General features: G+C 48.3%; 1 protein-coding gene across 3 annotated transcripts in view; it reads right to left on the bottom strand.

Moving 5' to 3' along the window:
- Positions 1 to 24,361, bottom strand: part of EXD1 (exonuclease 3'-5' domain containing 1) — a 1,277,614-nt gene that overhangs the window by 1,094,426 nt on the left and 158,827 nt on the right. For all 3 annotated transcript variants that reach the window (XM_069638368.1, XM_069638367.1, XM_069638369.1), the window contains exon 3: positions 12,415 to 12,483. In XM_069638368.1, coding sequence (XP_069494469.1) covers positions 12,415 to 12,483 — 69 coding nt within the window. The remainder of the gene's footprint in view (positions 1 to 12,414; positions 12,484 to 24,361) is intronic.

A 24,361-nucleotide genomic window follows, 5' to 3' on the forward strand; every position in this document is an offset into this window, starting at 1 on the left:
TGTTTATCTGCCTACCTGTATCTTTTTGCTGACATTCTTCTGCAAATTTTAGAGCCCTGTCCGCTCTAGCCCAATAGCACCAGCTCAATAATGAGGCAGAGCGTAGTTTATATGATGTTGATTTTATGTTCTTATAATGTATTGTTTTTTATACAGTGTTGATTATTATGGTTCTATTTCTACATATGCTGTATATGTATGTGTTAAATTGTACGTGATGTTAGAAGGTTTATTTAACCATAATAAAAAAATATTAAAAAAATATATAGGATACATTACTCATCATAATCTTATTTCTGATTCTTGTATCTGCTTAGATTCAAATGTTATGCATAGGCCGACATCTAGTGGAAGCTGCGGCGTATTACAGTTGTTTTCGAAACTCTTAAAGAGACGTCGACAGGGCGTGCCAGTAATACTATCCCTAGTGTGACGTCCACTGTACCCATGGTCTTTCACGCGTCGAGGTCACTCAGATTGATTTGTTTGACATGAGGTTGCATTAATTGTAGCGCGAGTACACGTTTATTAAAGCAGATATGTATCAGAAAAAGCTCAGAAAACATCTATGTATCTTCTACTGAAAGGGGAGTAAGGGTGGGTGCATGTGAATCTAATTCGATAAAAGCATCAGAAATACGATTACGGGGAGTAATGGTTCCATTCTGAGGCTTGTGGAATCTGCTTAGATAACATGCTATGCATAGATTAACGAGCAGGAGAAGGTGGTGGTTTGTGAGAAGGTCCAGCAGCAAATGGATGTTTAGAACTGCTTGTCCCACCCGAGTATCTGCTTTAGAGTGTGCGTCAATGCAGTAGTGCTGAGCGAAAAGTGTGTACTGAGCTCCATGTAGCTGCTTTGCAAATGGCATCCAGCGGGATGTATGCGATAAAGACCAGAGTAGCTCCTGTACCCCCTGTCGAGTGAGCTCTTGGTGTGAAAGGCATTGTTTTGATTGATAAAGAGTAACAGAGCTGTATGCATCTGACTATCCATCTGGAGATGGCATTTTTGGAAATGCAGTCTCCTTCTCTGCCTGGTGCTACGGAGACAAACAGCTGGTCTGTTTTCCTGAGCGGTCTGGTCTTGTTTACATAGTCAAAGACCGCCCTCCTTACATCTAGTGTATGGAGTTTTTTCTCAGCTGAACTTTTTTAGGGTTCTGAAAGAAGGCCGGTAGCTCAATGGATTGTTTTATGTGAAATTTTGAAGTGAATTTAGGTGAAATCCTAGGGTGTCTTCTCAATACTAATTTAGCTTTGTGGATGACAAAGAAAGGGTTTTGCACTGACAATGCTTGAAGTTCACCGACTCTTCTTATGGAGGTTATAGCCACCAAGAAAGCAGTTTTGTACGTGAGGTGTTTAAGGCTTGATTTAGGCATAGGCTCAAAGGGGGTCCCATGAGCTTTGCAAGTACTACATTGAGATCCCAGCATAGTGGTGGGTTTGAAATAGGAGGGTGGAGTCTTTTTACTCCCTCCATAAATGCCTTAATGATGGGAAACTTCCACCATGATACTTTATTGTCAGAGGTAGCGTATGCGGATAGAACCGCAAGGTGAACCTTTATAGAGTTAAAGACTAACCCTGAGTCTAGCAAGTGGAGCATGTAATGAAGAATGTGAGATGGAGTACATTCTATGGGGTTTGTTTTGACTCGCACCAAATTACAAATCATCTCCACTTGTCGAAATACCACAGTGTCTGGTGTTTGGTTTACATGCCTCCTTGAGGATATCCATACACCTTTGTGGTAAAGTTCCAAGGACGAGTATGCTCGTCCTTTTAGCATAGACTTGCATAATAGCCTGGCACTTAAGGGGTTAAGATGACCAAACTCTATGACCTCACGAGTCACGCTGCCAAGTTCAGTGAGTGAGGTTGAGGGTGGAGTGTTGTTCCACGGTGTTGGGAAAGCAAGTTGGTCGGGCACGGGAGCTTGATCGGCTCTCACATAGCCAGTTTGCCCAGATATGGATTACAAGGTTGTCTCACCCACATGGTAGCAACTAGGATTAGCATCATTTGTTCTCTGTGAATCTTGTTCACCACTCTGCTCATTAGTGGAGTTGGGGGAAAAGCATAGGCAAATGTCCCTGACCAACTCATCCATAGGGCATTCCCCTTGGAGTCTGGTTGGGGAAACCTGGACGCGAAGTCTGGGAATTGCTTGTTTTCTCTTGTAGCGAACAAGTCTAATGTGGGGTAAACGGGCTCTATGACATTTCTGTTGAGTCGCCTCTCGTGATCTTCTGGTAGAGGATCTCTGCTTAGCGGGTCCGCTAGGGTGTTGATTTCCCCTGGAAGATGGTGGGAATATCCCCCGAGTGCCCATTTCCATATTTTCTGTGCTAGCCTGGACACAGTTGGAGAATGTGTGCCCCCCGGCTTGTTGATATAGACTATTGCAGTGGTGCTGTCTGTGAGAATTTGTACCGACTGATTTGTCAGGTGCGCTTCGAAGGCTTGGAGCACTTTGAATATTGCTAGAAGTTCCAGCAAGTTGATGTGGTTCTTTGCAGCGATTGGAGTCCACAGACAGTGTGCTGTGAGATGAAGATGATGAGCCCCCCCACCCGGAGAGTGATGCGTCTGTTGTAACTACTGCTTGTTCCGACGGGTCGTGAAAGGATTTTCCCTTCAACATATTCTCCCTTTTCCACCAGTGTAGAGCTTGTATTAGTGTTGGCGAAACGACCAGTAGGTCGTCCCACTGACCGCTTGCCTGAGACCACTGTTTCGCCAACCACTCCTGCATAGGGCGCATGCGCAATCGTGCGTGCGAGACCAGGTAAATGCAAGATGCCATCATGCCTAGCAAACGCATAGCTTTGCGTACGCTTATCTGCTTACCGGCTTGATACTTTGGTATTTGCAGCAGTATGTTTTGTAGTTCACCTTTGATGGGAAGACTAGCCCTTCCTCTGTTTTTATGACCGCTCCTAAGAACTGTTTGGTGTTGTCTGATGACTCTCGGTACAAGGCTTGAATTTTTCTTGTTCATAGAGAAGACCAATTGGAAAAGAAGTTTGAGTGTTCTTTGGGTATTATGCTTGCAAATTTGGGGTCTCAGCCCCGTGATCAGACTGTCGTCCAGGTACAGCTACACTGGGATTGGTTCCCTGCGTAGGTGCGCTGCCACCACCGCCAGTACCTCGGTGAATACCCTTGGAACGGATGCTATGTCGAAGGGTAGCAACCTTGAATTGGTAGTGCTGGTTTGCCATTTTGAAACGCAAGAATTTTCTGTGCGCTGGGAACATTGAAATATGAAAATAGGCATCTTTCATATCCAAGGTTGCCATGCAGTCCCCTTGCTTTAGCAGTGGGATTACTTCCTGTAGCATTGTCATGCAGAATTTTTGTGGCTTGACATGGGTGTTTGCAGGGCGCAGGTCCAATACGGCACGCATTGTTAGATCTTTCTTGGGCACAAGGAAGTGCGCTGAATAGATACCTGACTATTTCAAAAGCATCCTTTAACAGCAGCGATTCCAACTCTTCCAGAAGTGTGCACTGTTCTTCCTTTTTGGTGGTTCTTTGTCGCAGCTGATGGTAGGAGGCTCATTGTAGCAGCTCTATGCAACAACTGCCTGCCACAGTACAAAGCACCCACTTGTCTGAGGCGATTCCCTCCCATGCATGGGTAAAGTGTGTTAAGTGTCCTAGTACTGGAGTGGAACCTGAAGCATGTGGTCATTGCTTTGAGGGTGTGAATCCACCTCTGGAAGAGGAGGATCTGTCCCTGCCACGAGATCTTCGCTCGCCCCTCTGGTAGCCCTGTAAGGATTGGCTTTGTGTAGAACTCCAGGATGAACCTCGGCTCTGGTTGCATCCAGAAGCCCTTTGCAAATTTTGTCCCATGAAGCAAAAAAAATGATATCCGCCCCTTTGACCTGAGGGTTTGTTGGTGAGCTGGCCCAGAGACTCTAGAGTGTTGCACTCTTCCTTTGCATTTTTCAGTGCATCCTCTACTGCTGTCAGGCTGCTGGTCCTGAGAATAATCCGGTGGAAGAACTGGAAGCGTTGCTGTAGAGTTCTTCCTACCAATGTACCCCTTTGTATTTATAATCAAAACTACAAAGGGATCAATTAGCCGAAAGATGGAGATCACTGCTTCCGTAGTTTGGCAAGTTCAGACACCGTTGTTAGCCTCGGGTTGGAAACTCCAATACTGATGACTGCCTAAATGAAAAGACCTGAGTTCAAACAAGGTATCTCCAAGAACTATACAAGACCATGAATATTAGAACCAAACAAGAACATTGAACAGCAAGGATCAAGAAGAAACAAGGAGATGGAATGTAGTACACTTACCACTGGGGTCTATGGTGAGAATACTACCGAGGAACTCGTACACCATCCAACCTAACCCTAACACCTTGCCGACAAGAGGACGCCTAAGCGGAAATAGTCTCTAGTCCAAGGTACTATCCCGACGAAACGAGGACGCCTAACGCCTTATGCGCCAATGTTCACAGTCTCTAGTCGAGTCGCCGAGAAAGGGATGGTGTAGGTTCACTCTAGGCAGTAGTGGAGGCAAGCAAACACGGCCGTCCAATCAGCCGTAGGGGATTGGGAGCCGCTCCCCAGTTGACGGCGTGTGGCAGATGCAGATGATGTCCAAAGAGGTAGGTCGTTGGACGTTCCGGGTCGGCAGCGGGTGAGCAATACAGATAATGTCCGAAAAGAGGAGGTAGGTCGTTGAACAATCCGAGGTCAAGCAGCGTGCGGGCAATGCAGGTATAATCCGGAAAGAGGAGGCAGGTTGTTGGACGGTCCGGGTTCAGCAGCGTGTAAAAAACAAGAGGTAAGACGTATCCACAATGCAGGTCAGAGGACAATCCAGGGTCGTGGGCCAGGAGGAGAGCAAGCCAGGAAAAAGAGGGTAAGAGGGGGGTCAAGAACAAGGAACAAACAAACTAGCCTTGAAATCAGAATCGGAAGCAACGAGTGCAGCAACCCGGAAGGGATTATAGCGGGTGAGCGCGGCCTCGTTTCCACTCGAATCCTCCCCTGCGGAACGCGATAGCGTTACGCTTGTGGAGGGGATGCCACAATCGCCATGGCAACTAAGCTGTATGCGTCCTGAAACGGGTGGGGATGTAACGGAACCTGACGTGAGTTTTGCAAGGGTTCTGCCAGAGATACTGCCAGGTAAAATAGAAGGCAATGAGTGTTTCTGGCCGATCCTGACAACTGCCTTGCGGAAAAGAATATTTGGCTCGACCGGCATATTTTTGAAGAGTCGCATGTGTTTCCAGCTTAAAGCCTGACTGGCGCAGCCATGTATGGCGCTTAATAAGAGTGCCCTCTGCAATGATTCTCCCCGTGTTATCAGCTGCATCTAATTTGTTCTTCAGAATGCAGTTGGAAACAGCTTTCCCTTCTGACACGGCGAGGGAGAGTTGGGATTTTAATGACTCTGGGGTTGAGGCCATTATTGTGGCTATTTCGTCCCATTTGTGGCAGTTGTAACTTGTCAACAAGGTGGTATTGTTTGCAATCCTTGCCCGATATGCAGCCGAAGTGGCAACTTTCCTTCCGAAAGTGTATATTTTTCTGCTCTCCTTGTCGGGGGGTGCCTCTGATGATGCGAGAAGTGTACCCGCCCTTTTCCTACTGCCGGTTTTACTTACCCCCGATGTAGAGGGAGTGCAATGGGTCTGGACAAAACATTTTTTCAACGCAGGGTTTACCGCCCACGTTAAGCTAGGGGTTACTAAAGATGGTTGAATTTGCCTTTGCACAGATTGTAGTAAGGGGATGAAAGTGGTTGCTGCCTTTTTGTTTTCCAATATGTCCTCGATACTTGTTGATCTTGTGTCTTTATCTGGAAGTGCAAATTGACAAGGGGGGTCCTGGGAGTCTCTCTGCCAGACATTAGTCCTGGTTACGAGAGACTTACCCAGAGTCTTTAGCTCACTATCTTTCACAGAGAAGAAATATCCCAAACATATCAGTCTTTGTCCTGCCCTGGGGCAGTCCAGCACCGAAATGCTAGGCAATTCTCCTCTGAACAAGAGTACCAACAGCATCCCCAGACACGTGTTTCGGTCTGGTTGGACCTCATCAGTAGGGAGGAGCTGTGCCTCTCTAAGAATAGTGAGCAAGGACCCCCCTTGTTAATTTGCACATTTAAGTAACTTTGGGTCTCGCCCTAAGTTACTAGGGGAATCCAGACGTGGACCCCCAGCCCCCTTGAAGTGCCACCTATAAGGGCCTTTATGTGCCCCTGTCTCGGTCTATACGGCCTTGCCTTACAGTGGTTGGGGGTCTTCCGGCGTTCCCGGTTCCAGGCCTATGACACTCTACACCTGTGGCCTCAAAGATTGCATGAGTAGTGGTTTTTTCCTTCTACTCATGTGGTACTTGGGGACGGAGGTATTTTAGATCTGCACGACCATCAAGACAGAACAGAATTACCGGGCCATGCCGACTTTGGCGAGCCCGGTAATTCCCATTCTCGGGACTGGGACCCGGTACATCCCCATTCCCATTTGAGCCCCCATAGGGCTCAATGGGAATGGGGAGGATGCTAACAACGGGACCGTTGTTAGCATCCTGGTCTGCTCGTGGGTGCCGCTAAGGACGTCTGGTCTGACCAGACGTCCTTAGCGGGACCCGCTGCGCTGCAGACCTCGTAATGTGGCAGCCCGGAATGAACTGTGCCGGTCCCTTACTGGCAACATTCATTCCACGGCCACCAGGGTCGCAATGTGCTCTTGAAACTGCTGCTGTTTTTCTATAAATGCCCCCCCCCCCCACCGTCTTCTTTCTAGGAATTGTAACCTGTGTGCTTTTCAATTGCTGGCTGTATTTAGAAGGTAGGGCTTTTTCTCTTGTTTCCTTCCATCTTCCCTTTTAACTCACTTCTTGTGGTCCTGCTCTCTGTTGTATGTTGTAACCTAGGCCCTACCCCTACTCACTTATCCTTGTCTCACTGCTGTTTGGCTGTAGTTGGGGTCATTCACTGAAGTTCCTCCCTCTTCCACCCCCCTCCTTTATCTCTGCATTCTCCCTCAATGGTGCTCTCAATCTCCCCTATCTTCTCTAATTGCTATTCTATCACCTACCCTATCCCTCTAAGTCTGGAAGTAAAAAGTTCAAAAAGGATGTCCTGGTCTCCAACCTAGGCCTGCCCATCACTGACACCTATGTCCAGGCAGACTCTCACATCATCCTCTTAGTCGTTCCTTCTCCGGACCTTTGGAAACCCCATATGGTTGCTGCACTCTCCCTTTTCTCTTCCTTTCCCATTAATGGTGGCACCCGTTGGGAGGTTCTCTTGGCTTTCTTTCCGTCCTCTACGCTCAGCATTAATGTCTACCATATAGGCACTGTCATGACCCAGGGCTCTCAGCCCAACCTCCTCCTTCTCGATAGGTGTCTTCCGTCCCTCAACTTTCTCCCCTCTCCTGCCACTCCCCCTCCTGTCTTCCCCCTGGCCCCTCTGCCACCTCAGTCGGGGGTACCACACTCCTCTACCCCTGTGCCTTTAAAAGTGGCAACCTGCTCCACTTAGCTACCCTCAATTCTCGCCCTGTCATCAAACACTCTGCTGACATCTGTCACCTCTTGAAGACCTTGACCTAGCTGTGATCGCTCTCACTGAGACGTGGTTCACTTCAAGCTCGACACTCTCCTCCCTAAGAGCCAAAAGATCCTCTCTAAACCCAGGCCTAACTGGCCCGGTGGCAGAGTGGCTTTGATCTTCCCTGAGTGGGTGCCTGCTACTATCATGCCTACTCCTCTTTTGGATGCCTTGTCTGCAGGTTTGGTGTTTCTCCTGGCCTCTCTCTGACTCTGGCCACCATTTACAGGCCCCCTGGCCAAGTCTCCCACTGCCTTTCAGAATGGGCTGACCTCCCCTCTTCTCTCCTGGCCTTCTCCTCCAAGCTTCTCCTTCTCGGAGACTTCAATATTCACCTTGACTCCCCTGATACAGCCTCTGGGCTCTTCCACAATCTCTCGCACTCCATTCTTCCCTACAGTCCAACGCACTCAGCTAGACACACTTTGGATGCTCTCATCTCTTCAGACATCCCCATCTCTCCTGGTCTGATCATGCTCTCCTGTCCACTCACCTGGACTTACGGGGTCCCTCGGCTAAGCCCCTGTCCGCACTGCCAGCCGCCATCATCTGACTTATGAAGCAAGTGACAGTTGTCGCTTTTGCCGCCAACTTCACCTCCCTCCTATTCCTGCTACTGACTCTTACTCCGACACAGCCCTTACTAAACTTCAACTCTCCATCTCCAATACCTTGGACATCCTTGTCCCCGTCATGAGAATTCGCATGAAACCTGCCTCCAAGTGCAACTCCTGGTATGACTCCAACCTGGCCGCTCTGCATCGTAAGTGCAGAGCTGCTGAGCGGAAGTGTTAGCCTTCGAGAAATTCCTCTGACAAACAGGCCTGCTGCAAAGGCAACACAGACTCTCCATCTGCTTAAAGAAGAGGGTCTATATCCAAGCACATATCTCTGCGGCCTCTAACAACTCATCTGACCTATTCAAAATCTGCAAGGAACTCGCCAACTATACTACAGTCTCCACATCTCCTTGGCCCTCCCTGTCCCTCTGCACTTCTCTGGACTCTCACTTCATTTCTAAAACTCAGGATATCCTGTCCTCACTCTCCTCCCCCTCACGCCACTGACCCTCCTCCTCTCCCATTGAACCTGATAAGGTCGTTAGACAAGTCCGCTCTATAAAAGTCTAATCTAAACAGGTGCTCCCCTGCTCCTCCAGAACTATCAAGGACACTCTTGTCTCCCTTGCTCCAGCCCTGGCTGATTTCTGAAATCATTTGTTTGCCACTGGTTCCTTCCCCTCACTCCTCAAGCACTCCCTTGTGCACCCCCTCCTCAAAAAGCCTTCTGCCGACCCTTCACGTCTGACAAACTACCGCCCTATCTCTATTACCCCCATCCTGGACAATCTCTTGGAGAAGCTGGGCATCTGCCAGCTTATTCACCACACTGAATCTGTTGGGTGTCTCCACGACCACCAGTCCGGTTTCAAAGCTGCCAGAGGCACGGAAAACTGCTCTCCTGTACACCCGTGAACACTTGCTCTCTAATCTCGATTCCAGCTCTCCTTCCGCTCTGATCCTTCTTGACCTTTCCTCTGCCATGCCACCCTGATAAATCGGCTCTGTGATACCCTTGGCATCGCTCACCTGGCTCTGGACTGGGTGACCTCATTCCTCTCCTTCCCAGGTTAAACTGGGCCCTTTTCTCTCCACCACCTCACTCCTCACCTGTGGTGTCCCTCTGGGCTCTATCCGCTCCAGGGGTGTTGCTAGGTCTGGAAAAGACCCGGGGCTAGGCTGATGTCGGAACTGTTGGGACTGGGGGCTAGCTAGCCTGTTGGTTGTAGCTCCTGAGATTCTATCCGGGGCTATAGCCCCCCTATCCCCCCCTAGCAACGCCTCTGATCCGCTCAACCTGGCGTTTCGATATCTAGCTTGCCTCCGTAGCCCATTGGAGTTCCACCTTCTCTCCCAACATCCAGTGTTAGGCAGATGACATGCAGCTCCCCTTCAAGCATCCCTCCTCTGCCTTCTCCTCATGCTCCTCCTCCTCTCCCTCTCTCATTCCTGACTGCTGTCTGCTATTCAGGCATGGTGCACTGCTAACGATCTCTGCCTTAATGGCAGTAAGACGGAGATCCTTCTCATTGAGACCCCGGCTCCCTCTTTCCCTCCCTCACTCATTCTGGCTGCTCGCCATGGGCTCCCTCCCCACACCTTCCTGTCAGGCAAATAATCTTGGTGTTATCTTCGACTCCTCTTTCGCTTTCTCTCCTCACTTCACGGACCTTGCCAAAAAGGCCCACTTTAAGCTAGACCTCCACAAAGGCATTTTCAGTTTTCTCACCTTCTCCCAGAAAATCAATGTCTCCAGAGCTCTGGTTCTCTCTAGGCTTGACTACTGCAACAGCTTCTTCCTCAATCTGTCCAATTCTTCCCATTGCCCCCTTCAACTAATCCAGAACAGGACTGCAAGACTTATCCTTGGCCTCAAGACCACGGACTGCATCTCTCTAGCCTTAAAATCTCTCCACTGGCTTCCGATTGCTGCAAGGATCAAGTTTAAGACCCTCTGCATCATCCACAAGGCTTTCTGGGGCATGGGATTCTGCTAAATCCAATTCTCTATCCCTAAATACCACCCTACTATAGCCCTATGTTCATCTAGCGCCTACTCTCTGCAGATCAGACATTTCTCCAGGCAGAAAGTCCGGGGTCGGTCGCTCTCCTCCGCAGAGGCCTCCCACTGGAATGGCCTCCCTGCCCCTCAGACTTGAGCCGGATCTCCTTAAGTTCCAGAAACTTCTCAAGACGTACCTTTTTGTTTCTTCCCTTCGTCTCCCCTGCTAATCTCCCCATCTGCCCCTGACTGGCTGCCTGGTTCCTTCAGAGTTTTACAGGGCACCAGGCTGCCCTCGTTTTCCTTTTGTAAATGAAAATGAAAAATAAGGTTATATTGTTTTTTAAATTGACGTGTAAACAAATGATCAGATGCTTTTGACTGTGTGAAAGGTTTTAAACTTTTAACCAAATGCACAATACAAAAATTGAATATAATTTACAGGTCACCAGGCCCCCTAGTACCAGTCTACTCCTGCACTTGAACCCCCTTGCCCTCCTTTGCACTTGCCCTTCTAGGCCCTTTCTCACGCACTTACCTGGCTGGGCCTGCACCCAAGGTAGCCCTGCTAACCCCCTTACCTTGCACTTAACTCATCGACCAACGCTCCCCTGCACTTCATTGCTTTCCCCAGACTCTGTCTCCCGGACCCCCCCTCCCAGCACCCACCTTCTCACAGGCCCTTCCGCCCCTTGACCTGCACTGCCCCCACCTGCACTTTTCGCAACTGCACTTGCACGATTTGAAAGTCATACGGCCTAGTATGATAGTTTCCTTTGTTTCTTTTTTTCCTCTGCCCCATCTTGTTGCACCTCAAAAACACTTGTGTATAGACGCATTATAAATAACCAATAAATAAAGCTTCATACACCGTCCCTCACCCCACCCGCTCCCCACAAGCCAACTGACAAATCCTTTAGGACCTGTTATGCTGAAAATCTACACATTTCAGACACCACAGTTATAAGTAGAGGGATGTAACATGTATTGATCATGGACGAAATTTAAACATTATATTTATCAATCCTTTAGATGTGTTCTTGATGTATCCATGTCATAGCAAGGTTCTGCAGAATGGTTTTCATACACAACATGTGAAATGTAACTTTATGAAATGGGCACTCGTCCCGATCATCTGGGATAATTGTGCAGGGCTGGTGTGACATTTTGCATGATCACTAATGAGAAGCAGTGCAGCTATTCAACAAATGTAATAATATTTGGAATACCAGTGAACTAAAGCCCTTTGTAACCAGTGTTGTTGAGCTCACACGGACGCCATGTGCTTTAGAAGACCAGCCCCTCAACATCACAAAGAATAGTAATGTTTGCAACGTATGGATTTGGCTGTCAGACAATGGAACATTGGGATTACAATCTAACAATTTAAAGAGCATAATTTGGACATCGGATTTACAGTTTGCATAATAACAAGAAAAACACAAGTATTTTTGTTCTAACACATGATTTTTAAAGAATTGACAATCAAGAATATACAATCAATTGATAAAACTTCCACATTTTTACTTCTGACCTAGCTTTTTTTTCATATCCAATAAAGTTATTGTTACCTACTCATTTTGTATTGCAGGGACTGTACACAGTTTGAATGGCAGTGATGGATGTATTTCACAATTTACATTGTAATACAAAACATACTGATATTGTAAATTCTCAACTTCTTTTATTAATGCAATATAAGATACAATAATTTTACTAAAGTGTGTTTTGTGCGAAGTGACAAAGGAAAGTGAGTATGCATTGAATGAGTACGTCTTTTTCTGTGTTTAGCATGCATAAATGTTATTTAATTGATGGGTTAACAGTATCCCAGCTACGTCGTGCGCCAACGTCATGCAAAGAGTGTGGCATAGCATTTGCGGCTACTGATGACAGATAGAGAGGGCATGCTATGATTTATTGCTGCCAGGGCACTTGACCTTAGCACGATTTAATTAGATTGTCAAAAGATGGAGGTTTCGAACCTGTGTAGTTGATAGCTTTTAAATTCACGATATGTAATTGAAGATCCACCGAAAGAAAAAATATAATACAATCGATATATGGTGCAATGCGTATGGTGTTTGCGATTGGTCGATTCAAACATGTGCATGCACCCCACTTTAAACACGAAAAATCAACTGCCTTCCGGACCATTGTATCCCAGTACACTTGAAATAGCAGGAATGCCTCGTGTTAAATTGGTGACTCAATACCACCTAATGCTAGGTACCACATTATAAATCATTACTTACCATTCACAATTTCATGCCCAAAGAATAATCTGACACCGGGAAGATTCAGACCGGACTCCAAGTCTTTAACTGTAAGATTTAAAATGAAAATCTTTGAATGTTCATTATTTCAAAGTAATTTAACAATTCAATTCCATTCCTGCTTTCCCAGATATGAAATATGACTGCATTGTCACAAAACCTCCATGAATCAATTTAGCAGGTGATGGTCTGATCTCCCTTTCGTATCTGCCTGTATTTTGTACGTTTTGTATGGTTTCCTTAAAATGTTTCAAATTACTACATTCAATTTGATCCAATAACCAAACAGTTGTTCATCACTTATATTTTTCAATTCTGTAGGAGATATCCAAGAAGTATAAGTTTGTTTTTACATACCAACATTGTTATTCATAGTTATATGTATCCATGCTTTTCCTTACAATATAAACTAAATGTTTCATTACTTTTTTTAACAAGATATAGGTTAATGGAAAATGTATATTTATATTTTTTAATGGCGTTAAAATAATCATTTTCAGATCTGTCTTGTTTTAATTAAACACCAATGAAAATGTATCAAAATTAAAACAATTAAAAGAAATGTTACAATTTCTGTAGCAACATGGCCACATTCAAACAGTTTTTTAGCTTAAGACTAAAAGTCTTCATTGAAGTGGTTACAGTTTCTCTCATTCTTTCACTCCATATATTCACATACAATGACTGGAAGCTACCTTAGAAACATGACAATAAAAAACATTTAAGTAAAAGGCATAGCACTCCGGTTTACCCAGTGGTCAACATCAAGATTGGATTATTTGACCCTTCAGTTTGGTCAGGGTATTGTTTAATAAAAGGTACAAGTTTGCATCAAAAGGTTGACATCATGTACAAGTACTAGGAGAAAATACATTTCTGACAACACCACATAAGACGGCACAGTTCTTTACTTGTAAAGCCAGTACTCTCTCCTGGGTATATTCACTTAATTCAAAAACACTGAATATCTCTGCCTATGTGCGAAATTCCGAACAACATTTTGAAATCGGAGAACATCAAATTAAATACCCATAAGGAACAAGTTACTTACCTGTAACTGTTGTTCTCCAGCATGGGTCTGGCATGGATTCACATGCTCATGAATATTCCCCGTCGTCAGGCTGGGAATCCTCGGTAAACAAAAAATCAGTATCAGTTTCGTTTCTGATCTGTCTCTTAGTACTAACCAATCACTGGTCTCTGGGTCATACTGCCCCCAGCCAATGACTGCCCTCTCCCCAAGCCCTGCCCTCGACAGCCATCCTCAGATTTGGTAGCACGTAAAGTGGCAGTATGACCAAGTGAAGAGCCGCAGAGGGAACGGAGGGAGGGTTCGCATGTGAATCCATGCCAGACCCATGCTGAGAACAACAGTTACAGGTAAGTAACTTGTTCCTTCTCCAGCATGGGGTCTGGCATGGATTCACATGCTCATGAATATAAGAATACATAGCAGTACACACATGCACAACCACGGGAGGTGGCAAGACTCAACATTAAGCATTCCATAAAACTCAACATTAAGCATCTCTTACCTCCTCACCAGGCTCACCTTAAGCTAACAGGTTGCGCAGCACTGCCTGGCCGACTCTGGGCTCCTCCCTAGAATCCCGGTCGACGCAGTAGAATCTCGTGAAGGTGTGCGTCGACCTCCACCTAGCAGCCCTGCACATGTCCAGCAGGGGCACACCAGACAAGAATGCCGTGGTAGCAGCGACCGCTCTGGTCGAATGGTCTCTCCTACGGCCGGGCAATGGTCGATTTGCCAAACGATGACAGTGCATGATGCAGCCGGAGAGCCATCTAGAAATGGAAGCCTTCGAGGGAGCCTTCCCTTGGTTCACAGGTCCAAAGTTCACAAACAGCTGTGATATCTTCCGAAAACTCTTTGTTCTGTCCACGTCGAACTTCAGCGCTCTAGCTACATCCAGCGAGTGCAAAGTCCTCTCGGCCGGCGACGAAGGCGACGGGAAAAAGACTGGTAACACCAAGGGCTCGTTGAGATGGAAGTCCGACGGCACCTTGGGCATGAAGGAGGGGTGCGTCCTCAGCACCACCCTCGTCTCGTGGAAAGTCAAGTATGGAGGCTTGCAGGAAAGAGCCTGAATCTCTCCCACGCGTCGTGCAGAGGTGATGGCCACAAGGAAAACTTTCTTCCACGCCAGAAACTTCAACGGAGCCGAATGCAAGGGCTTCAATGGCGTGCCCATGAGCCTTGTCAGCACCATGTTGAGTTCCCAAGCAGGGGCTGGAGCCTTCACCGGCGGGAACGATCGGAACAGTCCTTTCATAAACTCCTTCACCAGGCGATGAGACCACAGGGACGACCGTCCTGCAGTTCTGGTGTATCGGGAAATCGCTGCCAGATGTATCTTGATGGAAGCGTGAGCTAGTCCAGCTTTGGCCAGCGACAGAAAGTACGGTAGAAGTTGAGGGGCTGTAATCCGTAGAGGGTTAATCTTCTGTGCACGGCACCAGACAGAGAACCTCTTCCACTTGTGTCCGTAGCACTTGAGAGTTGAGGACGCCCTGGCCTTTGAAAGAACCTCTATGCAGTCAGCCGGGATATCGTATCCTCCAAACTCTAGTGCTGCAGGAGCCAGGTCTGCAAGTTCAGCGACTCTGGGTCGTGATGAAGAATGGCGCCTCCTTCTCTGGAGAGAAGATCTGCGTCCGTCGAAGGTTTGACTGGTGGGAACGCTGACAAGTTCAGAAGGTCTGGGAACCATATCTGTCTCGGCCACCTTGGTGCAACGAGGATCATCCTGCACCGGGACCTCTTGAGTTGGTTGATGAGCCTGAGCAGCAACGGCGGGAACGCATACAGCAACAGGCCGTCCCAGGGGAACGAGAAAGCATCGCCCATGCTCCTCGTCTGGCGGAACCTGCTGGCGAACCTCTGGCACTTGGAGTTCGTCGCCATCGCGAACAGGTCGATTTGGGGTTTACCCCATCGCCGGAAGAGTTGATCCACTTGATCCTGGCATAGTTCCCACTCGTGGCAAGAGCACAGCTCCCTGCTGAACGTGTTGGCGATGGTCAGATGAAGATCCTTGGCCTCCTTGGGTAGGGCTGGGGATCTGGTTCCTCCCTGCTTCCGGATGTAGAACATCGTGGTGGTGTTGTCGGTGAAGATCCTCACCACCTTGCCCTTGAGGGACGGGAGGAATGACTTGAGGGCCCAGAACACTGTTCGGAGCTCCAGTATGTTGATGTGGAGCGGCTTCTTCTCCGGGAGCCACAGGCCTCTCGCGTGAAGGTCTCCGGTGTGTGCTCCCCACCCCTCCAGGGAGGCATCCGTCTTCACCGTCACCTGGTATGCTGGGGTCTAAAAGTCCGTGCCCGCGGCGAGAGGCGCGCGGGTGCCCCACCATCGAATTGCCTGGCGGAATACTTCGTTGAGCGAGATCTTGTCCTCGAAGCTGTCCGTCGCTTGTGTCCAACGGGCGTCGAGGAACTCCTGTAGAGGACGCATCCAAAGCCTGCACAGGCGCACCAGATAGATGCAAGAGGACATCATCCCGAGAGGGGACTTGATGGACCTCACTCTGGCCACGTCCGTAGCCAGCAGACACTGTACCTTGCCCAGGATGGCCTGCGTTCTTTCCTCCGACGGCGAGGCCAACTGCGCTACTGTATTGAGCTTGGCTCCCAGAAACAGCGCGACCTGCGACGGAACCAGGTGGGATTTGGGGAAGTTGATGAAGAATCCCAGGTCCGTGAGCAGCCGGACGGTCCTTGCCGTGTGTTCGACGGCGAGTTCCCTTGTCCCTGCTCGGATGAGCCAGTCGTCCAGGTAGGGGTAGACGTGGATCCCCTGCAGGCGCAGCCGCGCCGCCACTGGTTCTAGGCACTTGGTGAACACCATGGGTGCCGACGTCAATCCGAATGGGAGGGTCTTGAACTGGTAGTGCCGCCTTTGCACTACGAACCTGAAAAACTTTCGGTGTCCTTTTAAGATGGGGATGTGAAAGTACGCATCCTCCAGATCCAACGACGCTGGGAAGTCGCCCTCCTCCAGCTGTCCCAGCACGTGCTGGAGGGTGACCATCCAGAACTTCTGTGCCTTGATGTATTTGTTTAGTCGACGCAAGTCCAGGATGGGACGCCAACCTCCTGTCTTCTTTCTGACGAGGAAGTATCTTGAGTATACTCTGGAGCCCTGGAGCCTCTTTGGGACGAGCTCGATGGCTCCTTTCTTGAGCATCGCCGTTACCTCGAACAGCAGTTGAGGGATGTGGTTTTCCTTCCTGGCCACGGGCAGAATTCGGGGCCACTTCTTTAGAAATTCCAGTTTGTGCCTGTGGGCCAGGGCATCCAGCACCCAATGGTCGGTGGAGATGGACTCCCACACGCTGACGAACTTTGCCAGCCCGCCTCCCACCGGGGTGCTTTGGTGGGGGCCTGACGCGACGGCTGGTTCAGTCTTGCTTGGAAGCCACCTTGCCGCCTTGGCCTCCTGGCGACGACGGCGAGATCCACCTGACTTGCCTCGTCCCCTGTAGGCTTCTTGTGACGAGGAGCGGGCCGCCTGACGGTAGGTCGAGGAGCCGCCGCCGAATCCTTTGGAGGCACCTTGCTTGCCTCCGGAATTCCGAAAGGGCAGCCGCAGCTGCTGCAGAACTCCCAAGGCCCGAGCCGTCTCAAAGTCGGTCTTGATGGCCTGTAGCGACTCATCCACAGTCTTTCCAAACAGATTGTTCCCATCAAAGGGCATGTCCAAAACCTTGGCTTGCACGTCCTGGCGGAAATCCGTCGCCTTGAGCCACCCCCGCCGTCGAAGGCAACTGATGTTGCCCAACTGGCGGAAACCGGTGTCGACAATGTCCGTGGCCACAGTTATGGCGTGGTCCGATGCCATCTCACCCTCCTGTAGGATCGCCAGGGCCTCTGCCCTCTTATCGTCCGGGAGGAAGTCCAACAGGGGGGTGATCTTGTACCACAATTCCCTGTCGTAGTGGGCCACAATCGCTAGGGCGTTGGCCGCCTTAATTGTCGTCGCCGCCGACGAGATGACTCGTCGTCCCACGGCGTCCAGCTTCTTTCCCTCACCGTCCGGTGGGGAAGTTGAGGATGAAGCCGATGCCCCCCCTGCTTTCTTCTTGGCCGCTGCTCAGACGACTGAATCCGCGGTCGGCTGCGCCCTAAGGCACAGCTGGGCGGCGTTGGGGACCCGGTACTACTTCTCATACCGGTCCCTCTTGGCAGGTGTCATGGACGGGTTCTTGAGGAGGGAAAGTCCCTCGTCCCAGATGTCATCCAGCAACGGCACCGCGAGGACCGTCTTCCTCTTGGCCTCGCGCCGTTGGTAGAGAAAGCCTTCCTTCTCCTCAGGGCAGAGCTGGAAAAGCTTGGATGCCCTGGCAATCATGGCGTGGAAGGAGCCAATCTCGTCGGGCGGGGACGCCCGAGGAATCGGAGACGGGAGGCCAGTCCTGTCGTCACCGCCGTCGTCATCCGTCCCCGTCATGGCTGTGTCCGTTCCAGTGTCATTCCTCGGGATCGGGGAAGGCGACAAAGGCTGAGAAGGCCGTGAGGGCTGAAGGGGCACTGGATGAATTCTCCTCCTCTTGTTCGGAGGGCTTCCCGACGGACCAGGCACAGCTGGGTCGTCCGCCAGGGGTAGGGGCAATCTCGTCCTTATCTCCGTGCATAAGGCTTGGATTGCCGTCAAAATGGCTGCCGAGTTGTCCTGAGGCTCGGGTTGCGACTGGCATGCCGGGGGCGACGGTTGTTCCTCCACAGGAACCTCGTCGTCGTTGCCACCCTCACTCTCGTCGTCCCCCCTCCTCGGGATTCCTCCCACGGGGCTGGGCCTCTTCCAGATTCTCCGCCAGCTCCTCCTCGGAGGTTGTGTCTGTAACGGACACCGGCACCCCCTCTTTTTCCACAGGGGTCTTCTCGATGGGCTTAAAAGAGAATTCCCTCTGCGGAGGCAGGGAAACTCTGGGCCCCAAGGTCGCCTCCACTGGGATAGCCTCCACAGGCTTTGCCAGGGCCGCAGCGACTCCCTCGATAGAGGCCTTAGCCGGATGGATCAGGGCCTTCGCCGCCTTAGGCGCGCTTGAGGCCTTCACCTTAGGTGGAGGGTCACCGCCTCGCTCCCCCTCGGCCGGTCCCTTCGAGATCAACCGGGGCTTCTCCAGAAGCTTAGCCGGGTTCTCGCATTATCTCTTCCCCGAGCCAGAGCATTGGCTCGCGGTTGATGGCGTCGGTGAAGGTGCACCCTGCCTGGCAGCCAAGGAGCCTGACCGTTCAGCGCTCCCGGTGCCCACGGACTTGCGGTGCTTTGCCTTCTGTTGGGCCCCGTCGCTAGGGCGCCCTCACAGGAATTAGAAGACCGCTCAGACTTCTTCTCACCTGCTGGGCTCTTGCCTTCCAGCCAGTTGGAGGCGGGTCCGGCGATCCCTCATAGTCCGATCCGACATGTTCATGCAAAATGCACAGTCCTTCTCCACGTGCGTTTTGTCCTCGTGGGGGCAATAAAGGCATTTCGAATGCTCGTCCTCCTTGAACACATTTTGTAGGTTGCATCCATGGCATATCCTGAACAGTTTGCCGGGAGTCGAGCTTCCCTTATCCTGGGCCATGTTCTTCTCGTCCACGAGGTAGGCCTCAGAAACTTCTGGAATCCTCCAAGAAGCGTAACTCAATGAAAGCTTCACCCTTGAAGGGCGTAGATAAATCAGAAACGGGTCCCCGTTGATCGGAAGTAGAAACGGTGGAGCTTGAGGCTCAATTAAACCGAAAAATGAGATAAATCTCTTTGAAAAAGCGCAAAACGCAGTAATAGCTCGAGAGCTATAGCACGAGGACTCCCAACACTTCAGCGTGCGGTAAAAATCTGAGGATGGCTGCCGAGGGCGGGGCTTAGGGAGAGGGCAGTCATTGGCTGGGGGCAGTATGACCCAGAGACCAGTGATTGGTTACTACTAAGAAAACAGATCAGAAACGAAACTGATACTGATTTTTTCTTTACCGAGGATTCCCAGCCTGACGACAGGGAATATTCATGAACATGTGAATCCATGCCAGACCCCATGCTGGAGAATATATTTATTACATAGTCGCAAAGTTTACAAAGGCAAATGCAAAGGCTTTCCTCTTTAACGTTTGCTCCATGAACGTTCACCATATTTGTCATGTAGCCGATCTGGGCAACACCCGAACACTTGTGATAAATTTGAAGTTTTATCAACATTTATATCCCTAAAATAATTGTTGGAAAATAACTTTTTTTATGGAAACCTTCATATAATCAAAATTGCCTGATATTTATGTGTCTACAAATATTTTAAAAAGTTATGCAAACATGAGATATTCAATATTAAGCTCAAATAAATCTATTCATATTTCTGTATACGAGAAGTAGGTGAGGCAGCCTAAATGAAATGAAGTGTATACTACCCAACACAAACAACCATCTGCAACTAGCAGACCAAACATGGAATGGTAAAGAGCCATCTCACTGCAGCCGACTGACTGCATTTTGTGATAGGACATTTTACCATAGTTTATCGCGGTAGGTTAAGGGTGGTCTGGGGGAAGAAACCCCATTGACTTCTCCAAATCAACCTGGGTATGCTAAACCCAGGTCGCATATCTCCAGCCATAAGCCAATTCCTTTCTGAAAAACAAACCAGCTAAAATGGTAAGTGCCTTAATTCCCGTCTTGAATGAAAACAAAACCTAGAATGAATTTAGGAAATGCAAGTATGGACATGGGATGGGATAAGCCAGAGAGGAAGCTGGAAAACATGTCCCTAAAGCAGACTGCCCAAACCCTGTTAAGAAACCAACAAGAAAAAAACCAGTGGATGTCTAACGTTTAACTATTTGAAATGCATGTGAATTGCCATTTCTCTGTAACAAAACTGCTTTCAGCAAATTTAAAACATTGTATTATACTTTTTAATGAATGGCACTTAAGGTCGGATGATGGATTTTCCTCATTGAGGTTTCAGTAAAACACTGAGGAGCGTTCGATTTCAATGTGCTGGGGGGCGGTCAGGGAGGGGCGGGTTCAGTGTGTGCCAAACAGGTACTTTTGGGGAGCTGTTGCTGCCAGCATGGTCCTTTAACATTTAAGGACATTCACATCTGCCTGAAAATAAAATTCCAGGATTGGTTCTTCTCAAAAGATTATTAGGTGATTTCGGACATAGCTAACATGTTCTGAACATGTGTCTCAAAGTTGCAACGTTTTAAATCCAGATCCACGAATGTGTACTCATGAAAAGAATTGAGGTAGCATTGTCATTTAGAATAGGCCTTTTTGGAGCAGGATTTTAATGACGTTCATTTATTGGGAGACAGACTGGATCTGTTGGTCAGAATGCACACCTGAGTTTACTGACGTAGGAGGAGGGAGGCATTTACCTCTAAATGTGCAACTAAAACTCACCTTGCATGATTGCAGTCAATGTCACCACAAGGGGTCCAAGGTCAAATCTATTGCATGTGCCTCGGAATATAGTGGCTGTACAGGAATGCAGGGACTGAAATTACAATTGGATTAGCAATAGCTAAAAGTAGCTCCTGGGTATCCAGCATTAGCCAACGTCCATGAGCTACCAATTGGGAACGAGGAGCTAGTACATAGCGTTGGGCAAATCTAAGTTCCACATAAGATGCAAACATATCATTTTGTCCATTATTTATGACCACTTATGCTTTAAAATGTTTTATAGAGGTGTCCTTATGTTTGTTTATATATTGTACAAATAAAAATATATGCACAGAGTATGCACACCTACATAACAAATGTATTTGGCTATCTAGAGCAGATATGATGTTAAAAATCTGGGTGCGGGGAGAGTGATGCTACTCTGTGTAAAGAATTCATGGTGGCAACAGCAAAGACAGACACAAGTGACCACAGTTCAGGGGTGTTTATTAAACGTATAGGTAGGATGGAAAAAATCTAAACCTAAATCTATGATGGGAGCCAAGCTTTGACCATCAAACAATAATAAGGCAGTCCTACTGGTGTCTTTGTCAAATAAAAGGGCCTATGCTTAAAAAAATATATATATTGCCAATCCTTACGCTAAATACAAAAAGAAATGCGGATAGTGTTAGGCAGAATCCTGTGCAGTTCCCTTGGGGAACACTGCAAAAAGATTAAGACTACAGGAGTAGGCAGTAAACCCAATTGGTAGCAGTCCGCACCACCAAGATTTACCTGGTAGCTGTGGCTGAGCAGTCAGAATTCTCTCAAAAAGAGTTAGGCAGTATACAGAGGATACACAATAGGGCTAAAAACACAGTAGAGCAAGCAAACACTGACCAGAGCTTTGTATCAAAAGTATATTGCCTAACTCTTCTTGAGAGAAGTCTGACTGCTCAGCCACAGCTACCAGGTAAATCTGGGTGGTGCGGACTGCTACCAATTGGGTTTACTGCTTACTCCTGTAGTCTTAATCTTTTTGCAGTGTTCCCCAAGGGAACTGCACAGGATTCTGCCTAACACTGGTGTACAGCGGTGGGATTTCCATTGAGGATACATTGTAGAGTGCTTCTAATACTTTAGTGCGACTAACCTCAAAGCTTAGCACTAAGAAAAGGTATTTTCTAACAAGTCAACTATGAAAGGTTACAGCCAGGAGTCCCTTTCTGCAAAAACTGTTGATTGTTTAAGAGTCCTTTATAGACATAAGGATCTTCCTGTAAAAGGCAAGAAAATAGAATTGATTGAGAGATTGTTAGAAAACCAAAGTCTGGGTAGTGGTTCAGATGAGCCTACCTCCCCAGCAAATGTAGACAACAGTAATGAAGTTAACATGGATCAAAGTTTTGATAGTAATGTTGTGGAGTTGGAAGAGGAAGGTGAGGCCAATGTAACTGTCCCCACTGGCCCTCTGCCTGCTTTAGCACCTCAAGCTATGTCTACTGGACCTTTGTTAGGTCCCACATTAAGTCCTGCATTCATTGAACTAGAAAAAATGAGGCTTGAATTAGAGTTCAAAAGAATTAGTGCCCAATCTGAACAAAAGTACCAAGAACTAAGGCTCAGAGAAATGGAGCTCAAACATGAGCTAGAGATGAAGAAATTGTCTGTGGAAAATGCTTCTCTCCCCGGATCCTCTAGGAGTTCCAGTCCCAAAAGAGCCCGGATGCCTAAAGAGATTGTGGGTATGTATGAACCGAAGTTGGATGTGTTGGATTGGTTGGCTATGTTTGAGTATAATCATGGTCTCCAGGACCTCACAGGGAATCAGTTGCTTCCTTGGTTGTTCTCTAGGCTCCCCCCTGTTGCATCTGATGTGGTAATGGAGTTGGGGGAGGTGGATAGGATGGACTATGAATGTGTGAAGCTAGTTTTAATAGCTAGATTTGGGAAGCCCACTTCCCAGTACCTTAAGAGGTTTAGGGTCCTCAAAAAGCATGATGGTACCCCTTGGGCTACCTGGGTGAGTGAAAGTTTGAAGAACTTAGAGGGATGGATTAAGGGTTACAGAGTGAACACTTATGAAGGAATGAAAAATCTTGTTATGTTGGAGTCAATTTATGATGCCTGCTCTCCTGAGCTCAGACAGCACTTGGCTGATTCAAAGGAAATAGATTCCAAGAAGCTAGCTAAGGCTGCTGACTTGTGGGTTGCCAACAGGGCTACTCACAAGGACTCGGGGGTCACTCAGAAAAAGGATGAGGGAAAGCAGCCACCAAAAGGGAACCAAGAGATTTCTAATACCTCCCATACCAAAGAGGGCCAATAACAAAATAACCAGGGTAGGCCACTAGGGAAACCCCGTCAGGCTATTGTACCTTCTGGGCCCAAACCAGAAGGAGGTCAGAACAAGCCACCATTCCAGAGAGCATTTGGAACATGCTACCTCTGTGGGGCAAGTGACCACATCAAAGGAGACCCCAGATGTAAGGGTAAACCTGCAGGGATCAGCACAGTCTCCTTAGCCTTCACTCCTGAGGAGGAAGTACAAGTGGCTAGTGCTCACTTTGAAGTCTTTGCTGAAGAACCCTTGGGTCTTCAAACAAGTTAATCCTTAGAGCCTATGGGTCTGGTAAGCAACCAGAATAGGGAAATCTATGACTCCCTACCAGCAAACTCTAAAATATATTACATGGACAGTGTTCTTATCAAAGGCCAGGATATTCCTGCCAGGAGAGACTCTCGGGCCAGCAAAACAGTAGTGGATGAAAGCTTTTTCAAACCTGAGGATGTGGCCAAGGCACCTAAAGGTCCCACTAGAAATTCTGGAGGCCCTGTACAGATGGTTCCTATTCTACCAGCCCTCATTCAGTGTAATAACATGACAGTGAGGATCCCCGTCAGTGTTCAGACTGAGGTGCCTGGGAGAGTCCTGTTGGGGAATTTTCTAAAAACTCTAGGAGTAGTATCCAGTACCCCCAGGCCTCCCATTATGGAGATGCAGAACCTAACCAAATTGGCTATAGAGGCCACCTTAAGGGACCACTCTAAGCCTGTGGGAACCTCTACTGAAAACCCCACTACAAGCCCTGGTGTTAGTAAATTGACCTCTAACCCAGGCACATTTCAGGCTAAAATGTTAGGGAAATGGGAGCCCGAAACAAGCTCCATCATTGTTCCCCCAGTTTTTAGAGTATCTGACTCCCCCTGCTTCTGAGGAAGAGGTCGACAGACTAACTGGAACCCTCTCTAGGCCTAAGAGAACTGGTAATTCTCAGTGCTGGTGGAAAACCAGAAAAGAAAAGTCTAAGGCCAAAAACCTTCAGACTGCTGGACCTTCTACTGAAAACTCCAACTCAAATCCTAGTATTGGGAGTGAAACTCCTAAAGTAGGTGAGGTAAGATCTAAGAGGAATGGGAAGCAGGTACATTGCCCAACCCCAACCCCTCCAACCAAGAGGCCTGAGATCCAACCTGCTCCCAACAGAGAGGTGGTGAGGAACCTTGGAGGCCCCTCTAGATATAAGGGAATCCTTT

This window comes from Ambystoma mexicanum, chromosome 14 (genome assembly GCF_040938575.1).
Source record: "Ambystoma mexicanum isolate Mex_15411 chromosome 14, UKY_AmexF1_1, whole genome shotgun sequence".
Taxonomy (NCBI): Eukaryota; Metazoa; Chordata; class Amphibia; order Caudata; family Ambystomatidae; genus Ambystoma; species Ambystoma mexicanum.